This window comes from Macaca mulatta, chromosome 16, assembly GCF_049350105.2.
Source record: "Macaca mulatta isolate MMU2019108-1 chromosome 16, T2T-MMU8v2.0, whole genome shotgun sequence".
Classification (NCBI taxonomy): Eukaryota; Metazoa; Chordata; class Mammalia; order Primates; family Cercopithecidae; genus Macaca; species Macaca mulatta.
The window spans coordinates 78,193,430-78,217,145 of NC_133421.1; the positions used below are offsets into that span (position 1 = coordinate 78,193,430).

The following is a 23,716-nucleotide window of genomic DNA, read 5'->3' on the forward strand; positions in this document are numbered from 1 at the left end:
TGTCTAAAACTGTACCCTGTCTCCCTTTTCTTCCTCCTGAGACAGATACTCTGATGGGGAAAAAAAAAAAAAAAAAAAAAAAAAAATGGCTGAAAGAGTAAAGTCGCTTTTCCTCCGAATTTCCCCCATTAGTGCAGCTTGTACGGACAGCTGCGATTTCTTGTTAGGTCACAGGGCGTTTGTGGCAATCTGCACGCTCTGCATTTCTCCCCCTGTGAGGTCAGGAGTGATGGGCGAGGGGGGGGGCACTTCAGGTTCTAGAAGGACCCGGGCAAAGTCCTTTCCCGTGCCTGGTTTCCACAGGGACGGTGTGGCCTGCACAGACGACAGCACGCCCGGCGGGGAGAGCGGCCGTGTCGGCCCAGCGGGGACTCGGCAGGGCTCAGGTTTCCCGGACCGGATGACGGACCTGAGCCCGGGGCCCGGACGGCGCTGGCCGGGCACAGGATGCGCAGCACGGAGAGCGCATCCCGGGCATCCGCCCGCGCTCGGCCCCGCGGCGCAGCTGCTGCAGATCCGCGGGGGCAGCCACCTCCTCCGGGGGCTGGCAACGCCAGGACTCTCCCCGCCCCGGCCCGGAGCCCTCCCCTGCAGGGGCCGCGGGGCGGAGTCGCCCACCTGTCATCCGAGACGCCCCACGTGGGTCAGCCGGGGAGGGGGCGGAAAGGAGGGAGAAAAGGCAGAGGCGTCGGGGGAGGCCGGAGGGAGAGTGGGGTGGACAGAGGAGCGGAGGGACTAGAGGGAAGCTCACGCTAGCTGCGCGGAGAGGGAGCGAAGAGCAGGAGGAACAGAGGCGACCCAAGACACCCAGAGAGGGACAGGTAAGGAGGGGCAGGTGAGCAGGAAGGAGGAGAAAACCGGGCTAGGGAGAGTGCGGAAAGGAGAAGTGGCGGGCGTGAGAAAACTGCTGTGGATAAGGGACGAGTAAGATGGAATGAATGGCGGAAGGCGAAAGACTGCAGAGTGAGGGTCCTTCCAAGAGCGACGGGGGAGGAACTGGGGCTGTTGCGCCCTTAAGGTTGCTAAGGCGACGGCTCTGGCCAGAGCGAGGCGCATTGACGTCAGCAGCCGAACGCTGATTGGCTGCGGCCAGGCCGTTTCCGGTGGAGCTGTCGCCTAGCCGCTATCGCAGAGTGGAGCGGGGCTGGGAGCAAAGCGCTGAGGGAGCTCGGTACGCCGCCACCTCGCACCCGCAGCCTCGCGCCCGCCGCCGCCCGTCCCCAGGTGAGTGGGGTCAGTCGGGGGCTCAGGCTAGGTGAGCTTCGTCGCTTCGCCGCCCGTTTGGGGGAGCTGGACCGATCCAAGATGGCGTCACGGGGAGCGACTTGCGGGGGGGACGGCCGCACCCCCCTGCCCCTCCCCGACCCGGCGGGCGCCTCCCCTCAGGCCTCACGCCCCCAGCTCCGAGTCTGCATCCCCAAGGCCATCTGGGCGTTGGCTTTGGTACGGGGCTTCCCAGCCGCCCAGCTCCCGCGCGCTGCCCCCACCCCACGGCGCTTGGAGCCCTGGGCCCTCCGCGGCCCTCCCCGGCCGCTTTCGCCCCCGCGCGCCGCGGCCTCCTCGCTCACCCTCCCCCATTTCCTGAAGGACAACGGCTCTATTTTGCTGGGGTCCGCCATCGTTTTGTCCGCCGGTCCTGGCTCTTCTTGTAAGCCGGCAGTTTTCCTCTCCACTCTAACGGCTCCTAGTCATTGCTAGCAGTAGCCTTTCCTCTCCGTAGCGAGGTGATCTTTCCCCCAGCACGACGGTCTTAGTCGGGCTCCTGAATTTCCTTTTGTCCCCCTTCACCTCCCTCCGTTTCCCGATTTTTCTGCCTAAGGCGTCCTCGCCACCACTGTGGCCTTCCGACTGGCGTAGCTTGAAGTCTCGGCTTCCCTTCTTCATTTTGTGGTCATGACCGTGGCCTACGTGAAGTGAAGGGCATTTTCCTGCCCTTCCTCTAGAAAATACACGGTACCTATTAACCCCTTCAGGTCAGAGCCTGTGGTGACGACCGTCTTATTCCTTCAGAGAGTCCCAAGAGATCCGTCTTTTCAGCAGAGCAAGGAAAGCAAACACTTCCTCAAGATGACCCCAGGGAAGCCGTAACTTGGCAGGTCTAAGGGGGTGCGGTCTGAATCAGGAACAGTTTCTCAAAGTGTTTTTATTTATTTCCCAGAATGTAATCCTTTCGAAGCAATTTTGTCACAACTGCATTTTCAAATGAATGAATCTGGGTATAGAGACAATGCAGCGAGTGTTTTAAAGCAGTTAAATAATTGTGTGTGGGGAGGGAAGGCTAGGTTGTTGGGCTTTTACAAATAAGTACACATAGAGAATCCAGGTAACTCTATTAAAAATATTAAGACTGTGAAATCTGATTATTCAGGGATTTACATGGTGACTGCATTAATCTTGGGACATTTCTGTTCGTATACTGGCTATCTTTTTGGTTTTTGTAATACATTAGTTGTTTCAAACAAAAGCACAGTTTCACGCCTTAGGCCCAGTTCTCTCATCTCTACCAGCCAAAGACCTGATCTTAGAATGATCGGTTGAATGTTCTTGAAATATGACTGTGTTTTGAAGCATGAAAGATCTGATTTATGATTGTTCTTGGTGGTCTTCAAGTATTACTTGAAATGCAGACAATTCTGCTGAAGTGGATTTTCAGTTCATAGGATTGCCTGACCTGGAGAAGTGGCATGTATAAATCCTAATTTTTTTTTTTGTTGCCTGTTTATTTCTAAAGTAGCAGCATGATTCTTTTTCCATGGCTTCTAATTTATGTGCTTGTCTTGGAGCCACAAATTTTCTAATAGTTTGTTCATTAGTCTACTTGTTATTGACCTTTATGGTGAAAGTTGTCAAGACAAAATGACTGACAGTGTAGCACTTTAGAATAGCTCTTTACTCTGGTATTTCTTTCTATAAATTCTTTTAAATGTACAGTTTCATCTCAGTAGTTTACAATGCATTATAATTGGAAAAGTCTGATTAGTATTGAATTCAGTTGCTGAGTGGAGGGGACCACACTCTTGTCTTCTACTCTTAAGTGCTTAGTAATTAGGAGTTGGAAGAAAAACAATATATGACCCTGTTGTTAAGTTACTAAATTTTTAATTCCAGGGTAGGGTTAGCTGCTCATTATTATCTCTGTTTGCTTTACTTTACATAAAGGTACCATAATTTGAATCCTCTAAAATCCATTAAATGCAATTTATCCGTTAAATGTAATCCATTAAATGCAATTTATCTATTGATTCTTCATGCAAGTTTGAAACTTAAGTGTTTTAACATTCACCTGTCCAGATGAAGAAAATATTTTGACAATTTTCTATCCAAATGTTTTACAGTTTACGTGGTAAGGATTCTTCCCTCCCCCAACTTAGGATTTTCCTTCTTTTACCAGTAGTGTATTATCATTTAGGGGTGGAATCTGGCAAACGATTCTGGAATAATAAAAGGTTGCTTTTAAAACTCACCTGAATGTTCTTGCGTGTTTTTAAAAATTTTGATTACGCTAGTAGTTGGCTAATCAAATCCTCACTCCAGTGGTTTGCTCTGTGACATTAGGACACTCCCATGGGATAGAAGTTACGTGTAGGGAATGTCAGATGTTCTTCATTGTGCTGACTTGCTTTCACTTAGAGTTGACTTGTGTGCCCTGGTAATTCTCTGTCCTGTTTACCGTTTACCTACTTCCCATCATGATTTCTTTTGCCAGGGAGAACTGAATGAAATTCCCTTAAGGGCCTGACTTCCGCACCCGCCTTTGTGGAGGATAGTGGCTCATACTTCCTCCCAGCAGCTGAAGTTATCGACTCACTGTTGCCTGCAAAGATCCTGCAGCAGGAACTAAATGAAACATTTACTTGGAATAATGCTATTTCTGTACATATTTTATTCCCTAGTCCCCACTTCCCTGTTTAAAAACAAAATCTACTTAGAAAAAAATCCCTATGAATCAGTTGCCTAATGAATTTAGCAAGTTAAATGCCAGGTTGGCATTTTGCTTTATAGTTTATACAAAGCATATGTGTGTTTTTTTCTCGCAGAGAACCATGGAGTCTGGCAGTACTGCCGCCAGTGAGGAGGCACGCAGCCTTCGAGAATGTGAACTCTACGTCCAGAAGCATAACATTCAAGCACTGCTTAAAGATTCTATTGTGCAGTTGTGCACTGCTCGACCTGAGAGACCCATGGCATTCCTCAGGGAATACTTTGAGAGGTTGGAGAAGGTAAAAATAAATGTAGGGAGATGATGAGGTGATTATGACAGTTGTTAAATTTAATAACTGGAATGTTACTAATTTGTATTTTTTGGAAGAAAAGGAATCTGACTAAATAAAAAGTCTAAAACAATTTCAAATAAATACAAGTAGGGCATTTGTAATAATTTAAAAATTCTTAATTAGTAGAATTTATCAGAAAATGAACCTGTATGCTAACTGTACTTGGCTAACAAAGGGTTTACACACAATTCTTTGTGACTTTTTAAATTAGTGCGTAAAACTAGAACAGATAAAACTGATCAGAAGTAGTATAGCAGTTCTATGAATAAGAAATTCTATAGTACTTGAAGGCAGTTAATGCTTCCCCCTTTTTGAACAAAGCTAGTAAGTGTAATAAATCTTATCCCACTTTTAAAACTAGTGTAATGAAACATGAATCTAGCTTGTGATTGATATATCAGAAATTTTCAATTAGATTCAGTCTATTTTAGTGTAGAGTATATCTGATGAATTACTGTAGAGTAGAGATACTGAGATTGATGGTCCTCAAACATTTTACTCCATATTATTGTCAGGACTTGTTGCCCCTTGAAAAAAATTAATCCAGTTTTTCTTTTTTGCTCTTCCTCTTTGCATGTAGGTCATTGTGACTTACATATATGGCATATGTTTTTCTAAGCAAAGTGATAATTTTACATCAGGGATAATTGAAACAAATGAATGCTTCAATTGAATGCTTCAATTCATCTCCCTCAAGAAATGATGAATGCGAAAGTCTAGATCACCAAATATTTTCAATAGTGTATGTGATTTGCCTCTGTAAATCAGTGAGAGAAACTTACAGATTTTCTCTTGCATGTGGAAGTTATGAGGTGGTTCATAATGATTATGGATCAATTGAGGGACATTTCTTTGGTATGTAATTATCTAATTGTATAATAGAAATAATTTGCGTTATTTTCCATTGGTTTTTATTCATCAGCATAGGTTATTAGTTTCTTATAATCAGCATAGGTTATTAGTAAAAGAATCTGTACTAAGCTTTAAAAAGTATTTGGGTAGCTCAATGATCAGGTATTTCCTATTTTCTTTAAAAACTGATTGTTAAAATTTGTATTTAGTACCATGATCAGAATAATTTAAAAAAAAAAAACAAACACCTAGTCACTGTGAATGTTGCTTTGCCGTCTTGAAATTATAGTGGATATTCTGGCTTTCTCTTATTTATGCAATTTCCAAATCGTAGAAGTATTATAGAGCCAGGCCATAGATGTACCTTGTTTTGAAGTCAAGTGCGTTCCTGGAGATCCGGTTTTGAAATGGGTCACTGTAAGGTGATCCCTCTTCTTTGGACATCAATAGAAACCATCAAATGAGGGGATTAACTTGGTGAGACATTAAGTGTGTATCTTTTTATAGGGAGTGTTGAATGTGTGATGCTAGTTTCAAAGCTTGTAGTTGCCACAGTACTGTTTAAGGACTAACAAAGGTGGAAAGCAGTGAATAATTATTAAAATGGTTTCTTTGCAGATGGGATTTTAGATTTAATGTGTTTCAGCTTCTTTACCTTTTAATAATTAAAGTCACAGTTCAGTGTGGTTTTTACTATAATTCAGGGGTCTTTGTTCACATGTATACATTCCTTCCAGGGTTGAATATAGATACCTGGATCTTTAAGTAACTAGATTTTCAACTTTTTAGTGGGTCAGTGTTCTGTGTATTAGGTGTTAATTTGTATGTTAGTCTATTAGTCCGTTCTCATGCTGCTAATAAAGACATACTGAGACTGGGTAATTCATAAAGGAAAGAGGTTTAATTGACTCACAATTCGGCATGGCTGGGGAGGCCTCAGGAAACTTATAATCATGGCAGAAGGGGAAGCAAACCCGTCCTCTTCACATGGCAGCAGCAAGGAGAAGTACAGAGCAAAATGGGAAAAGTCCCTTATAAAACCATCAGCTATTGTGAAGACTCACTATCACGAAAACAGCATGAGGGTAACCCCCCCGCCATGATTAAATTATCTCCCACCGGTTCCTCTCAGGACCCATAGGGATTATGGGAACTACAAGATGAGATTTGGGTGTGGACACAGCCAAACAATATCATTCCACCCCTGGCCGCTCCCAGATCTCATGTTTTCACATTTTGAAACAAAGTCATGCCTTTCCAACAGTCCCTCAAAGTCTTGATTCATTCCAGCATTAACTCAAAAGTTCAAGCCCAAAGTCTCATCTGAGGCAAGACAAGTCCCTTCCACCTATGAGCCTGTAAAATCAGAAGCAAGTTAGTTACTTCCTAGGGGCATTGGGTAGATAGATACAGCCTTTCCAAATGGGAGAACTTGGTCAAAACAAAGGGACTATAGACCCCGTGCAAATCCGAAATCCAACGAGGCAGTAATTAAATCTTAAAGTTCCAAAATGATCTCCTTTGACTCCGTGTCTCACATTCAGGGCACACCGATGCAAGAGGTGGGCTCCCGTGGCCTTGGGCAGCTCCGCCTATGTGGCTTTGCAGGGTACAGCCCCTCTCCTGGCTGCTTCCATGGGCAGGCGTTGAGTGTCTGCTGCTTTTCCAGGTGCATGGTGCAATCTGTTGGTGGATCTACCATTCTGGAGTCTGGAGGATGGTGGCCGTCTTCTCATAGCTCCACTAGGCGGTGCCCCAGTGGGGACTCGGTGTGGGGGCTCCAAACAATCCTACATTTCCCTTTCTCACTGCCCTAGCAGAGGTTCTCCAGGAGGGCCACGCCCCTGCAGCAAACTTCTGTCTGGGCGTCCAGGCAATTCTGTACCTCTTCTGAAATCTAGGGGGAGGTTCCCAAACCTCAGTTCTTGACTTCTGTGCACCCACAGGCCCAGCACCACGTGTAAGCTACCAAGGTTTGGGGCTTGCACTCTCTGAAGTGATGACCAGAGCTGTACCTTGGCCTCTTTTAGCCAAGACTGGAGCTGAAGCAGCTGGAATGCAGGGTACCATGTCCTGAGGCTTCATAGTACAGGAGCCCCAGGGCATGGCCCAGGAAACCTTTTTCCCCTCCTAGGCCCCTGGGCCTATGATGGGAGGGGCTGTCCTGAAGGTCTGTGACATGCCTGGAGACATTTTCCCCAACGTCTTGGTGATTAACATTTGGCTCCTTGTTATGTGAATTTCTGCAGCAGGCTTGAATTTCTCCCCAAAAAATGGGGTTTTCTTTTTTGTTGCTTTGTCAGGCTGCAAATTTTTCAAACTCTGCTTCCTCTTGAATGCTTTGCCGCTTAGAAATTTCTTCCACTAGATACCCTAGATCATCTCTGTCAAGTTCAAAGTTCCACAGATTTCTAGGGCGGGGCCAAAATGCTGCCAGTTTCTTTGCATAGCTAGAATCACCTTTACTCCAGTTCTTAACAAGTTCCTCATCTCTATCTGAGACCACCTCAGTCTGGACTTCATTGTCTATATCACTGTCAGCATTTTGGTCAAAGCCGTACAAGTCTCTAGGAAGTTCCAACCTTTCCCACATCTTCCTGTCTTCTGAGCCCTCCAAGTCTCTAGGAATTTCCAAACTTTCCCACATTTTCCTGTCTTAGCCCTCCAGACTGTTCCACCCTCTTCCTGTTACCCAGTTCCAAAGTTGCTTCTGCATTTTTGGGTATCCTTGTAGCAGCACGCCACCGTCTGTGGTACCAGTTTGCTGTATTAGTCTGTTCTCATGCTGCTAATAAAGACATACCCAAGACTGGGTAATTTATAAAGGAAAGTGGTTTGACTCACAGTTCCGCATGGCTGGGGAGGCCTCAGGAAACTACAATCATGGCAGAAGGGGAAGCAAACACATTTTTCTTCACATGGCAGCAGCAAGGGAAGGGTCAAGCAAAAGGGGGAAAAGCCCCTCAAAACCATCAGATCTCATGAGAGCTCACTATCACAAGAACAGCAGGGAGGTAACCACCCCTGTGATTAAATTACCTCCCACCAGGTCCCTCCCACAACACATGGTGGATTATGGGAACTACAAGATGAGATTTGGGTGGGGATACAGCCAAACCATATCAGTCTGAAAATATAGTCATATACTCATCACCTTCTTCCTCACTACTGGGGGGTTGTGTTTCTGTTTCCTTCAACTACTCCATAAGAAATGTACCAAAAACTCTTGACAGTTGGTCTTTTGAAAGCTTCTGCATTTTAATTCAGTCATCCGGAATTTGAGTCTTCTTTTACTCTTGTATTTATTAGAACCTTAAATAAGAGGAACTAAAATAACTGTGACCTTGTGTCTGGTGTGTCAGGTACTGTGTGAAGCACTCTACGTACATACATACTCATTATTTCAAATGTATGAGGTAGGTGATTATCAGCATTTTACAGACATAGCAGTAAAACTGAGAGAAATTAAGTAATGTGGCTGTGGTCATAGGCTGTAGTCTGCTTTTGTTTGAGCAACATACAACCCCCAAATTTCACTGGTTACTACAACAGACCAGTCATGTGCAGTTCTTCTGGTATCAGCCTGTCTTGTGTTCTGACACCACATATCTTGTTTTGGGGCTGAGCAGAAGGAGCAGCCCTATATAGGGCATGCTGTTCTCAAAGCAGAGGGAGGGCAGAAGCTCAAGGTGGACAGAGCCAAACCACACAGGCAACCATGGTATGGCATGTCCACTTACATTCCATGGCCAGAGCAAGTCCTGTAGCCAAGCCTTAAGTCAGTGGGGGTGGGAAGTATACTTTGCCCACAGGGAAGAGTGACAGAAGCAGGGAGGGAACAAATAATCATGAAAACATAGTAAGTTGGTAATGGGGACAGAATTTGAACCTAAGAGTCAAGAAGATAGTGCAGAATTTAATGCAAAACCGAATGCAGAATTTGAACCTCAGAGTTAACAACATAATTAACCACTGAGTAGACTGGGAGGTTTTTTCTAATTTTTAATTTTTTATTGATATATAACATTTGTATGTTTTTATGGAGTACATGTGATATTTTACATGCATAAAATGTGTAATGATCAAGTCAAGGTATTTAGGTTATTCATCACCTCACTTAAAGAGCTGAGGAGGAAGGAGACTGACAGCAGGATGACAACAGCAAGAGAAAAGATATAAAAATATATCATAGTATATACTAGAAAACTCATGATCTGAGTAATGGCTCTGAGTTGTCAGATTAGGTTATGTTCAGACTGCTGTTTTTAAAAGACTCACTAGACTCCATGAGACAATGCTGAAATCAAAATGCTTTTGTTACTTCACAATTAATCTTAAAAATTCAGTGAAGTAGAATATAGTCCCAAATGAAATGTTGTTTGTGAAATTCTTCCTGAAATTTTTGTGAAATGTCACTGACAAATTTGGGGGGAAGAATTTGTGTTTTCATTTATACTCTTAAACTGTGTGTGTGTGTTTAGTATTATTATTATTATTTTGAGATGGAGTCTTGCTCTGTCACCCAGGCTGAACTGTAGTGGCGCAGTCTCGGCTCACTGCAACCTCTGCCTCCTGGGTTGAAGTGATTCTCCTGCCTCAGCCTTCTGAGTAGCTGGGACTACAGGTGCCTGCCACCATGCCCGGCTAACTTTTGTATTTTTAGTAGAGATGGGGTTTCACCATAATGGCCAGTCTGGTCTTGAACTCCTGACCTTGTGATCTGCCTGCCTTAGCCTCCCAAAGTGCTGAGATTACAGGCGTGAGCCACCATGTGTGGCCTATTTTTTGAGACAGGATCTCACTCTATTGCCCAGGCCTGAGTACAGTGGTGGGATCATGGCTCACTGCAGTCTCTACTTTCCAGGCTCAGGTGATCCTCCTGCCTCAGCATCTCAAGTAGCTGGGACTACAGGCGCGTATCACCACGCCCAACTAATTTTTATGTTTTTTTGTAGAGATGAGGTTTGACAATGTTGCCCAGGCGGGTCTCGAACTCCTGGACTCAAGTGATCTGCTCCCTTTGGCCTCCCAAAGTGTTGGGATTATAGGCCTGAAACATTGTACCCAGTCATGTACTCTTAAAATTTAAACTTGGGGGAGACTTGAGTTTATAGCCCTGTGTTAATATGAAATGAGAAACCCTTACTGGTTATTGGAAAAAGCAGAATTAACATGAAATGAGTTTTCTAAAAACCGTATTTTAAAAAGTAGTTTACATATTCACATATTTCAAAGTTGTGCAAGTACAAAAGGACATAATAATGAAAGGTCTCCCTCCCATGCCATTGCTTTTCTTGAATGCTGCCAATATTCTGGAGATTAATATGTGGACACTTACAGACAAATTTATATATAAAAGAGAAGTAATGGGTCAAATGAATGAGAAAGTAGAAGGTAACACATTTTTATTTTTTCCCTTTTACTTCAGTCATAACAACTAATTCTTTAGATCTGAGAGGAATTTGTTTTTAAGGCTCTAGATATGAAAAAAGAATGCTTAATAGTTTATCTTAGGTTTTATTTGAATTGGTCCAATAGGTAGTTTTAAAAACCTAGTAAACTCTTTTTGTCTTTTAACTTCAAGTTTAAACCTTGATTACAAAGAATGATCCTACCTCTGCTGGGAGAAGTATTATAGATAATGATCTTATTTAAATTCATGATTACCATCACATCATTTCATTATTTGTTTTTATCTGGGATCAAACTAGAATGTGAATTCCACAGGCTCAGGACCCTCTCCTATTTGTTTTTATATTCCTGTTGCCTAGCATAGGTCTTGGCATGGCAGATCCAGAAAATGGCTTATTGAGTTGATGAAGTAACTCGGTAATCTAGACATTCTTGGATCACTATGTTGGGCTTGAATTGTTTTTCCTGATAACATTTCGTTTGGCAGGAGGGTCACTTGCTATCTGCAGTAGCATCCAAAAAAACCCAATTTTCAGGATTTCGTCTTGCGGTGTGTTACTGTTGTGTGCATCACAGATCATTGTTGTCAAGACATTAATGAATATCTGATTTGTTACTCACATGTGAGTACTAATGGCTTGTACCAGTGGCTTTTGCCCGTTAATAAAGGATAGCGTCTGTTATCATCCGAGGTACATTCTTTTGAGAGTGTTTCTTTTTAAGTGTTACTCTCTATTTTTTTCCCCTTTTGGAATCGGTCTTTTCTTCTTAACTTACATTGTTAATGGAAGAAGAGATTGGAAGTGACTGAGATAGACTATCATTGGAACGTGAGAATGCCAGCTTTACATGCTGAAGGATCTCATTTTGCAAACTTGTAATTTCTTTCAGGAGGAGGCAAAACAGATTCAGAATCTGCAGAAAGCAGGCACTCGTACAGACTCAAGGGAGGATGAAATCTCTCCTCCTCCACCCAACCCAGTGGTTAAAGGTCGGAGGCGACGAGGTGCTATCAGCGCTGAGGTCTACACGGAGGAAGATGCCACATCATATGTTAGAAAGGTAGTTTTGATATTTGAACATCAGGGAGATGCTTTTGGGACCCATTTGGTGGTCATCTAGTCTCCTTTGATGAGTGAATCGTAAAATACAAAACGGGGTAGAACTTCATCCATCCTGTACTGTTCTTGGGTACTGGAAAACAGGTTGCTGTAATAGCATGCTGTCAGAGGAAATAACTAATAGTGATTATAAACCAGTGAATAATTGCATTTTGGGGTTTGTTATTTCCTTGCTGCTGTTGTTTTGCAGTAGAAGGAGGTGGGATTTTTTTCTTGAATCATGATGTCTGGTTTTTGCTATCCTGTTAAATGTTGTGACTTTTAACCTTTTATTCTACGAGCTTCATTTGTCCTATATTCTCTTCTTCCTCAGAGCCAGGCTGCTATTTTAATTATGCTGTTAACCTTAAATGGGAACAGAATTGTCGCACTTGAGGCTTATGAAACTAACAGATCACAGACTTTAAAATGACTAATTATTATAAAATGCTTAGTTTTGCCTCAGAATAATGACCTTGGTCAAGGTGTTTTGGTTTGTTTCTTTAGTTGTTAACTGGGAACCAGGTACCAGACTTTATATTTAGGCCTGGCTGTAGGCAAGGGGATTAATTAGTCAATATTTGTTGAGTAGTTTGTGGATCAAAGATAGTACAAGTGTGTTGTAGTGAAAATACTTAACTCGAAGCAGTCTTGTTTAAATACCATAATGTGGCTTGACATTTAATTGAAACACAGGTTGCAAACATGAAATGTTTTTGGTTTATGGAATTGTCATTTGACCTTCAATTCTTTTCTAGGTTATACCAAAAGATTACAAGACGATGGCTGCTTTAGCAAAAGCCATTGAGAAGAATGTGCTGTTTTCACATCTTGATGATAATGAGAGAAGGTAGGAACAGGCTCTTTATTAACATTATTTTTCAAGTAAGGGTGTGATCCCAAATTATTTTCAACACGTGTTGCAAGTTTTAGAACTCTTGATGATTGTTCACCAGATGACAATCAGGGGTCTTTAATACTAAGCTTAATGTTTGAAACTCATGGAAGAGACATGTGAAATGTAACATGAGGCCTTCTCTCTCTCGCAGTGATATTTTTGATGCCATGTTTTCGGTCTCCTTTATCGCAGGAGAAACTGTGATTCAGCAAGGTAAGGGCTTCTGGAGCATGCAGTATTGTTACGGGAGAGGAGGCGAGACTGGAGGATTTTTTTGGTTTTGTTTTATTGAAGTTTGTTTTCCTTGATCCTACCACTTTTTTTTTTTTCTGTTATGCTATTGGATTTTTCTGTTTCTTTTAAATTAAAATTTTCTGAGATGGACAGAACACTTTTTATTGGGAACTAATATTTTTGATACAGTTTTGTTCATAATTTAAAGGAAATGCCTATATTGTCTTATCTTGAATGTCATATAAAATTTCAGAAGCTTATATATCTCTCACGTCCTTTATATTGATTATTAATCACTTTTAAAGTAAGAAATAAATGAAACACCTAAATTCTTCATTGTATAGCTCTGTCTATTAAGAAGGTTCTAGGACTTATATAGATTTCTTACTTTGCCTACATAGACTAACATGGATCTGACTTTTTGACTATCTTCCTGTTTTTATTTTCTTATTTATTCGTGACATTTTATGAATTGTTATATATTTCCATTTTGTGGCAGCCTGATAATTTGCTATTAACTATTTGAGTTGTTTCTAATGTCCTTGTTATAGATGCCATAGCAGTTAATAACTTTGTACACATATGCAGCTTTTAACAATTTTTTTCAGAGATGGTATTCACCGTGAGATGACTAAAAAAATTTTTGATTAATTCTGTGACTTTTAAAATATATTTTTGATTTTTTTCCCTGAAAGATTGTGTTACTTTGTAACACAGTCTTCTCTCACAGTACCACTATAAAATAAGTTTATTATTTTGTATTAATTTTGATAGTTTGTTTCTTTAGTTTGGAATATGCTTCTAACATTTTTTACCCTCTTTTAGGTGATGAAGGGGATAACTTCTATGTGATTGATCAAGGAGAGACGGATGTAAGATTTACTCATATAAAAAATATGTTGATCTTAAAAGCCAATGTATTGATTGCTTCTGAGCAATAAGATTAGTGATTTTGAAGGATCATTACATCCCTTGTATGTCAGATTTTATTAATACCTTTTGCCAAGTATTTTCATGACACAGAGAAATTTTTTAAAGGTAATTTTCTGTTCAGAACTTTTGTTGAAGTGGTGGTTAAGAAGTGTGTGTAGCTGGGTGCGGTGACCCATGCCTATAATCCCAGCACTTTGGGAGATGGAGGCAAGAGGGTTGCTTGAGCCCAGGAGTTCAAGACCAGTCTGGGCAACAAAGTAAAACCTCACGTCTTTAAGGAAAAAAAAAAAAAAAAAAAAAAAAGATTCTAGACCCAGCCATTAGCTAGCAAACTTCATACAGCTTTCTTATTCACAGATGAAATGGGGACAATAATAGTATTGATCTTTTAGGATTATTAGAAAATTCAGTGACCTAATGCAAGTAAAATGATTAGCATAGTGCTCACCATGGTTCTCTAAGTATCCATGACTGGTATTAGTGCTTAGCCAACCTTTTCCCCTTACATCCTTACAGAGTGCTTTTTTGTTATCAGATAATTAAATCAAGTAAATTTTTGACACTCAATTTAACTCATCAGAAATCAGCTATTCTTCTCTATTGTGTACTGCAAACATAATATATTCTATTTTTTAAAACAAAGTTTAGGATTGTGACGTTTTTAAAAGGTTGAGGGTTTCTAACATTTATGTGTTTGTATCCAGAAAAAAACTTTTTTGATGTCACTTGCACTTTAGGTCTATGTCAACAATGAATGGGCAACCAGTGTTGGGGAAGGAGGGAGCTTTGGAGAACTTGCTTTGATTTATGGAACACCTAGAGCAGCCACTGTCAAAGCAAAGACAAATGTGAAATTGTGGGGCATCGACCGAGACAGCTATCGAAGAATCCTCATGGTAAGAGACCATGCTATTTGAGAGTGTGATTTAGAATTCTCATCTATGTAACTAATGTTTGAATATTACCAAATTAAAAAGAGAATCTTTCTTTCTTTTAATGAGCAAATATTAATGAACAAATACTTTGCATTAAGCCCAGCTTAGCATTATTCATTATGCCATTTTAGGCAGTGAATTTTAGAACAAAACCTTGGGAAACAAGATCTGGTATATTTTTGCTGATCATCTCATTTTGGGAAATCTATCCATTTGCCGGTAGGCACATCTTAATTTACCTGATTATACCCATTACAGCATGATAGGTGCTGCTTTTAAGTGCTTAAAGTTATTTGGGGCCATTCAGAAATAATCAGCTTCCCTAACCTCTGAAAGTGGATTATCAGTAATGCATATGTATGTCCTGTCCCCTCTAGTTAAAGGAATAAACAAAAACTAAAACCATTGGAACAGTCTGGTGATACAGTCAGATTTTTTGAGAACCTCGTGATAAATTTATAGGATAGCTTTGGATGTTTAAGTCCCAGTCAGTGCATTGGTCATTTTCAGTGGTTTTCTTAAATTTGTGCAGTGTCCATCTGACCATTTGAAAATGTACAGTCTGATGTACTTTGAACTTTTTCTGCATTTGGGATATATGGATAGATGAGATTAGATTGTCTTGTCGTTTGTAGCAACATCGAAAGAGCCGTAGGCCATTTTTCTAAGCAAAATAACACAGGAACAGAAAACCAAACTGCATGTTCTCGCTTATAACTGGGCGCTAAACAATGAGAACACATGGATACTAGAAGGGGAACAACAAACACTGGGGCCTACTTGAGGGTGGAGGGTGGGAAGAGGGAGAGGATCAGGAAAAATAACTGTTGTGTACTTTGCTTATTACCTGGGCCACAAAATTATATGAACATCACACCCCTGTGACACCCAGTTTACCTATATAACCTGCACATGTGTCCCTGAACCTTAAAAAAACACAAACGCTTATGGCAAAGATAAGTCTAAATTTTAGAAAGATTGGTTTTGAAGTGATATGACAGTCTACTGGAGAAGAAATTGACCATACAGTCAGTTCTGCATTTCCTCTGCAGGAATACTATTAGTAAAAGGAAACGTAGAATGTTTACAGCTTTATCTCATTGCCAAAGAAGGAAGAGTTAGGACCTGGAACTATTGGTTTGAAATAAAATATTTTACTTTCTCATAGTGGGCCTGAAAGGAAATTAGGGCCTCACAATGCATTGGCTCTGTGGATGGGAATTAGGAACTGTAGATATGGGGTGAAATATCTATGTAGCTGGTTAGGGGAGGGTATGGTCCTTTCTTATGGAATAAAGACATGTCAGTTGTATAGGTGAGAAGCCAAAACTAATGGAGGAATCCGCATGTAAATATCAGCATTGAACAGGAAGAACACTAGGATTATTGGGTTGTAAATGAAGACCTAGATCACTTTTGTGAGAAAATATTTTCAGAGATAAATTGGGTTGGCAGTGGCGCAAAATCACTTTGAGAGTAAACATGGAAATTGGGCATGGTATAAAGTGTGTGGAAAAATATCTTGAGTGATAGGCTCAGGTATAAACCGGTATTTCGACTGTATTTGGAAGTTGGGAAATGCTTTGTGAAATATGTCAACATACTGGTTACAAATGCTAGGAATTGGGCATAATATTGGCAGAAAATAAAAATCACAAGAAATGTCATTCATTAACTGTAAAATAAAGATGAATTAGTTAAAATTAAACTTTCTTCATTAAAAAAAAAGCAGCAAGAAGCTTTGACTTTCTGGTTTTAAAATTTATTTGAAACTTAATATTTATTATTCCATAGCATTATATGGTGATAATTACACGTCTTGGGGATATCACTTTTGTTATTTTCATTTTTAGGGAAGCACACTGAGAAAGCGGAAGATGTATGAGGAATTCCTCAGTAAAGTCTCTATTCTAGGTGAGTTGTGAAGTGTGTTGACTTTGCTAGTATATGAGATACCCCTGAATTAGAATTGGTTGGACTTGGGAAAAGCCTTCTGAAAGTATAATTGCTACTCATTCCCCCTGAAAAGACAGAAGGGCTGAAAGTCCTTCTGACTGTGGACATTCACAGTTATTTCCTCTGTGACTTCTGTCTCTCTTGTTCCATCATTGAGTTGATTGGTTCAGAAAAGTGAGTACTTCCAAGAATGCATTTCCTCTGTGGAAAGATTAGGTATCATTTGCTGGCATCCTCTGCAAACATGCCAAAAGTTTGTTGAAATTTAGAGTAAAGCAGATTAATTGAAGATATTCTTTTGTGCATTTTGTTATGTGGACTTGGAGATGTTAGAACCTGTTCTTCACGAAGGGGGAATGGGGATTTTTATAAGGTAACAGGCTTTGGCCATTGTTTATTGCAGTGAATTTTTCGCCCCTTATTTGTCTTTTTTTTGAATTGGTTACATTTGCTTTGTGTTTTGGATCGTAGTTTGGCCTTTGGGAATAAAAGTTATTTTCTAGTTCTTGTTTCATAAAGTAAACCAAAGATTTAAGTAGATTAAATTATTTCTACGAAACTTTGGAATGATATGGGTGGTGATACTATGACTTTTGAGTATTGTAGTTGTAGGTTTGATATGCATTGATGGCAATCTTCAGGAATACTTAAGGATTACATTTTCTTATTCCCTTGCCATTGGGTACAGTTGGTATAAGTTAACCTAGCCACTGGGCTACTGAAGGTAAGGATCTAAGGGCAATCTGCAGGCAGTATGAGAATCCTGCTCAGACTAGAGGTAATTGAAGACAGGTACCGTGTTTAATCTGAGACACTACTAGAATGTTGAATGGGCATGGCTATTTGGTTGAATCTCTTTATACTTTCTTTTTACCTTTATAACAGCACCAAATAATACAGAGGAATTATGTTGATTCTTGTCTTTCAGAGTCTCTGGACAAGTGGGAACGTCTTACGGTAGCTGATGCATTGGAACCAGTGCAGTTTGAAGATGGGCAGAAGATTGTGGTGCAGGGAGAACCAGGGGATGAGTTCTTCATTATTTTAGAGGTAAAGAACTCGGAATTTGATACTTTAAAAAGTTGTACACTCTAAGAGGGAAAGAGTGGGCTAATTCTGAACTATAGCTTTAGTTTTTAAGAATATCTGATAATTGTATTTTAAAATTATCTTTTACTTTGAAATGCTGTTGTTTGGTTTTCTGCCAGGTCACTACATTTTTAAATGAGTTTGAGTCAGAATTCTTGAAGGGCCATAGACATGAATAGCCAAATTCTAAAAACCATTTAACATAACAAACTGATGATTCTGCACTATCCTTGTTAAAATGCAAGTGTTTGGGCTATCTGGCAAATAAAGATGAAAGGTAATTATTTAAATTTGAAAAATTACTGTGTTTGTGTATCTCCACATTCCATGGGAATGTATAGCAGATACTCTTGCTTGCCAAGCAGATCCAAATGGCAGATTTTTATGAATGTGGCTCCATAGTTGCTAATTGATTTTATTTAAATCAGGAGTCAGGAGACTGTAAAGGGCCAGGTGGTAAGTAAGTGAAGCCTTGTGGACCATAGGGTTTCATTCGCAAAGACTCAACTCTTGTCATAGTGCAAAAGCAGCCGCAAATAATGTGTAAATGAATGTGTGCGGTATTCCAGTAAAGTTTTATTTGCGAAAGAGACGGTGAGCTTGGATTTAGCCCTTCATCTACAGTTTGCTAACCCAGGTCTGCACCCTTTAAGCACCTTAGCTTGGTAAGAAGAACCTCGCTAGCAGGAGATGCTGGTAAAATAGAAATTAAAGATCATGTGGTGACTAATTTTAAAGTCATCTTTTATCATATGCACATATTTGCAAGGTAGCTAAAATTGCATAGGATGTTTAAGATGCCACCCTGGGTTTGAGAGTGTTTGTTGAGCTTTTTGGTGATTTTATTATAGGGGTCAGCTGCTGTGCTACAACGTCGGTCAGAAAATGAAGAATTTGTTGAAGTGGGAAGATTGGGGCCTTCTGATTATTTTGGTATGTATGAATTCCCTCACAATAAATACATGGTTTCTTTAAGTCACCTCTCAGTGAGATATTGTAGTCTTCCATAATTTTGTCTTCTGAATTTTATTTTCTAATTGCAGTCTTTTTTGGCTCAGAGAGATGGTGTGAGATTTTGGTCTTTACTCATTTAATGAAATTACTGATTGTCTCATATCTATTGTCTTCTTTCTCAGAAGTGCACTGCTTTAAGGAAATGTTTTTCATAGAAGTTAGCCTGTTCTTACACTTCTTCCTTTCCTTTCTCCAGGTGAAATTGCACTACTGATGAATCGTCCTCGTGCTGCCACAGTCGTTGCTCGTGGCCCCTTGAAGTGCGTTAAGCTGGACCGACCTAGATTTGAACGTGTTCTTGGCCCGTGCTCAGACATCCTCAAACGAAACATCCAGCAGTACAACAGTTTTGTGTCACTGTCTGTCTGAAATCTGCCTCCTGTGCCTCCCTTTTCTCCTCTCCCCAATCCATGCTTCACTCATGCAGACTGCTTTATTTTCCCTACTTGCAGCGCCAAGTGGCCACTGGCATCGCAGCTTCCTGTCTGTTTATATATTGAAAGTTGCTTTTATTGCACCATTTTCAATTTGGAGCATTAACTGAATGCTCATACACAGTTAAATAAATAGAAAGAGTTCTATGGAGACTTTGCTGTTACTGCTTCTCTTTGTGCAGTGTTAGTATTCACCCTGGGCAGTGAGTGCCATGCTTTTTGGTGAGGGCAGATCCCAGCACCTATTGAATTACTGTAGAGTAATGATATAACAGTGCAAGATTTTTTTTTTAAGTGACATAATTTTCCAGTTCTAAGCATATTTAGACTGTGGCCATATATGCTGTATTTCTTTGTAGAATAAATGGTTTCTCATCATGCTCTAAAGATTAGGGAAAATGGATATAGAAAATCTTAATATAGTAGAAAGACATCTGCCTGTGATTAAACTAGTTTAAGGGTGGAAAAATGCCCATTTTTGCTAATTATCAATGGGATATGATTGGTTCAATTTTTTTTTCCAGAATTTTTGTTTGCCAAGCTAATCTGCCTGGTTTTTTATATCTTGTTATTAATGTTTCTTCTCCAATTCTGAAATACTTTTAAGTGTGGCTATCTATACCTGCCTTTTAAGTTTGAAACTAACTCATAGACTACAAATATTGGTTAGTATTTAACTACATCTGCCTCGGCTCACAAATTCTGATTAGACCTTTATCCAGCTAGTGCCAAATAATTGATCAGATGCTGAATTGAGAATAAGAATTGGAGGTCTGCAATCTTGGTTGTTAATTTAGAGCTTTTGGTTAAATTATGTCCTTCAGCTGACTCCAGTATAATCTCCTCTGCTTATTAAACTGATTCCAGGAGATTGGATTTGCTATGACTAGATACAGATGGAGCAAATGTCCTAACCGAGAAAAGAGGTGATGCTGCTAAAGGGAGAAATGGCAGGTGGACAAAGTTCAGTGTTGGGAATTTTCCCCGTGAGATTCACTGGGGCATGAGATTTTGGAAGAAGTTTTTTACTTTGGTTTAGTCTTTTTTTCCTTTTTATTTCAGAATTTCTGGTGGGTTGATGGTAGGGTATAATGTGTCTGTGTTGTTTCAAATTGGTCTAAAAGGCTGTTCTGCTGAAAGTCCTGCTTTCCTATCTAGCATTTATTTCTCTGGCAAACTTTTCTTTCTTTCCTTTCGTTTTTAAAGTAAACTTGTGTATTGAGTCTTAATTGTATTTCAGTATTTTCCAGCCTTACGTGTTACATTATTCCAATGATACCCAACAGTTTATTTTTATTATTTTTTTAAACAAACTTTCACAGTTCTGTAATGTAGGCACTTTTATTTTCGTTGTGATTTATATATAAGGTAATGTAGGGTTATATTTGGGAGTGACTGCAAGCATTTTTCCATCTGTGTGCAACGAACTGACTCTGATTATTGATCCCCTCTCCTGCCCTTTCCTAGGTAATTTAAATTGGTCATGGTAGATTTTTTTCATACATTTGAAAAACTTTTAGGTTGTTACCAAGTATGAAGTATAAATCTGGGGAAGAGGCTTTATGTGCATTTTAGGGTGGGTAAGAAAGCCACCTTGTTACAAATCTTTTAATTTCCAAAATAATCTATATTAAATGAGAGTTTTCTGATCTGTACTTTGTGTTTAGCTACCTTTTTATATTTAAAAAGTTAAAAATGAAAATTATGTTCTTACAAGCTTAAAGCTTGATTTGATCTTTGTTTAAATGCCAAAATGTACTTAAATGAGTTACTTAGAATGCCATAAAATTGCAGTTTCATGTATGTATATAATCATGCTCATGTATATTTAGATACATATAATGCTTTCTAAGTGAATTTTACTCTTAAATCATTTGACTTGCTGTTTACTCCCTTCTGTAGTTTTTAATTAAAAAATTTAAAGATAAGTCTACATTAAACAATGATCACATCTAAAGCTTTATCTTTGTGTAATCTAAGTATATGTGAGAAATCAGAATTGGCATAATTTGTCTTAGTTGATATTCAAGGCTTTTAAAAGTCATTATTCCTGGGCTTGGTAAGTGAATTTATGAGATTTACTGCTGTAGAAAGTATAGATGGCCAAAGGACCGTTTTGTATTGCTTCCTGATTACCAGTCTGATTATACCATGTGTGCTAATATACTTTTTTTGTTATAGATTGTCTTAATGGTAGGTCAAGTAATAAAAAGAGATGAAATAATTTAAATTCTTAAATGGATCAGTTTTTCTTCCCTTTCTCTTTTCCGTCTTTCTCTCTCTGTCCTTCCCCTAAAGTCTACTCTGATGGGCAAAAATGAAAAGGGAAAGTGAATTATGGGATCAGTGTTTTGAAAGACAATGTTTATTTTCAGTGCTTTTCAGTTTGTCAAAGAGTGGATCTCAAAATCTTGCTTAAAGGGTAATTGAGATGTAGCAGATTTATTTACTTAGTCATGGAAGGAAAAAATTCAGTCAGAAGCTACAGATTTCCTTTTGATTGAAGATAGATTGGTTCTGTGGCCTTGGAACTTTCCCAGACTTAATGGGGAAACATCATCTCTGGATTAGCATACTCTTTGGTTTAAATTTAATACATAACGTTAATGCTACTTGGGATACTTTTATATTTTGCATAAAAAGCCTTATTTCTGATGCTGTTTCCTTAGGTTTCTGAGGAGTGAGATGATTAAGTTGTATTCATTAGTAGTGTGTTGGTATGTTTTCACATTCAGTGATGCTGGAGATATGTTGTATGTTAGAAGAGATTCTTTAATTTGTGCTGCTTTGAACATGTGTACCTTTTCTAGATTCAGTAATCCCTTCCCCACCATCCTCTGGATTTTGAAACCTTTAGAGTCACAATAGAATATAAATAAAGAAAATTTCTCTGGGTTGACAGTCATGGTTATAGTTGAAGTCTCTCTAAGCAGTGGCCCAAGTAGACGCTTTTTTTTTGGTTTGTTTTATTTTTTAATGATTTAAATACTGACATTTAAAAATTGAAGTAGCATGTCAGTTTTCTTAATACTACTTTATCTCCAACCACAAATAATAGCTGAACCTTTTGTACTTATGTTAGGCCCCGGCAGTGTATGTTTAGATGGGCTAAGACAACATCAAGAAGCAATGGCTAGATAACCATTTAATTTGTCCCCAAAGGTATGTTTTTATCTATCTATTTATCTATCTGTCTATCTATCTATCTATCTATCTATCTATCTATCTATCTATCTATCTATCTAAGATGGTGTCACTCTGTATCTATCTATCTATCTATCTATCTATCTATCTATCTATCTATCTAAGATGGTGTCACTCTGTCACCCAGGCTGGAGTGAAGTGGCATGATCACTGCAGCCTCTCCACCTCCCAGATTCAAGTGATTCTTGTACCTCAGCCTCTGGAATAGCTGAGACTAGAGATGTGCGTCATCACTCCCAGCTAGATTTTTGTATTTTTAGTAGATAAGAGGTGGGGTTTTGCCATGTAGTCCACTTTGGTCTCGAACTCCTAAGTGCAGTCTGCCCACCTTGGCCTTCCAAAGTGCTAGCATTACAAGTATGAGCCACCGTGCCTGTCCCCCAAAGGTATTTATTAAAATAGCTATCAGTAAAGGCTGTAGCTGTGTAAATTTAAATCTCTTCCTTCTTATGCTATGGGATTTTTACATAGAAAGCAGCATTGTTATGCACATGTACCACTAAAACTTGTTTCTTGACATAAGTTCAGAGCTGTGACTTCATCCTGACTACACCTAAAACCAAAACCACTGAGTAAGATTTTTTCATTTTGTGAAAGTTCTGGCAATTTTGCTTAAGTAGCTGTGTGATTTTAAAGGTTGCCACTAGATGGAGAGCTTTTTAAAATCTTTGTTAATCTTAAATGAGTTAACCATTGGTCCTCATCATTCATGAATTCTGTATTTGTAGTTTGCCTACTTGCTAAACTTTATTTGTAACCCCCAAAATCAATAGTCACAGGGCTTTTGCAGACAAGAGAAGAGCAGTGAAAAGTTTGAGCCTCCCAACACGCGTGTTCCCAACTGAAGTGGAACAAAGGGATGCTCAGCCTTGTTTCATCTCTCATACTGTAAGTAAGTATCCTTTTCTTGGGTCTTTTTATGCCCCACCCCTTTTTTTTTTTTTTTTTTTGCATTTTTGTATTTTTTTGTTGGTGATTTCACTATTTAAAAAGCCACTAAGTGTAGTGATGAAGTGCTGACTAGTGTTCCTAAGTGCAAGAAGGCTGTGTTGTGCCATATGTAGAAAATACGTATATTGGATGTTTTCTTTTAGGCCTGGGTTACAGTGCTGTTGGCCTTGAGTACAGTGTTAATGAATCAGTATATATTAAATATTAAGTATCTTTAACATGCCTTAACATACACAGCAAGGTTATGTACTGATTGGTTGATGAAAATGTAACTAGAGACTCCCAGCAACCTAACCATGTATTTTCCATAGGAGCAGTGTTCAGTATTTGCCAATGCAGTGTTTGTGGTGACTTATGGAACATAAAACTAACTCGTAAGAGAATGACTATTTTTTTTTTGTAATCTTCAAACTCAAATTATCTTCCTGAC

At 39.6% G+C, this 23,716-nt stretch overlaps 2 protein-coding genes across 3 annotated transcripts in view; one reads left to right on the forward strand and one right to left on the reverse strand.

Moving 5' to 3' along the window:
* The window catches only part of WIPI1 (WD repeat domain, phosphoinositide interacting 1), a 148,199-nt gene that overhangs the window by 92,437 nt on the left and 32,046 nt on the right, over window positions 1-23,716 (reverse strand). The window lies entirely within an intron of this gene.
* Window positions 682-21,361, forward strand: PRKAR1A (protein kinase cAMP-dependent type I regulatory subunit alpha). 2 transcript variants are annotated; one of them, XM_015120191.3, is made up of 11 exons: window positions 682-821; window positions 4,038-4,220; window positions 11,430-11,600; window positions 12,397-12,488; window positions 12,688-12,749; window positions 13,596-13,642; window positions 14,441-14,599; window positions 16,492-16,552; window positions 17,523-17,644; window positions 18,535-18,616; window positions 18,894-21,361. In XM_015120191.3, the coding sequence occupies exons 2-11, from the start codon at window positions 4,044-4,046 to the stop codon at window positions 19,064-19,066; spliced, it is 1,146 nt and encodes a 381-aa protein (XP_014975677.1). In that variant the 5' UTR covers window positions 682-821; window positions 4,038-4,043; the 3' UTR covers window positions 19,067-21,361. The 2 variants fall into 2 exon arrangements, with proteins under 2 accessions (XP_014975677.1, XP_014975676.1); XM_015120190.3 differs by lacking the exon at window positions 682-821 and adding an exon at window positions 1,106-1,224.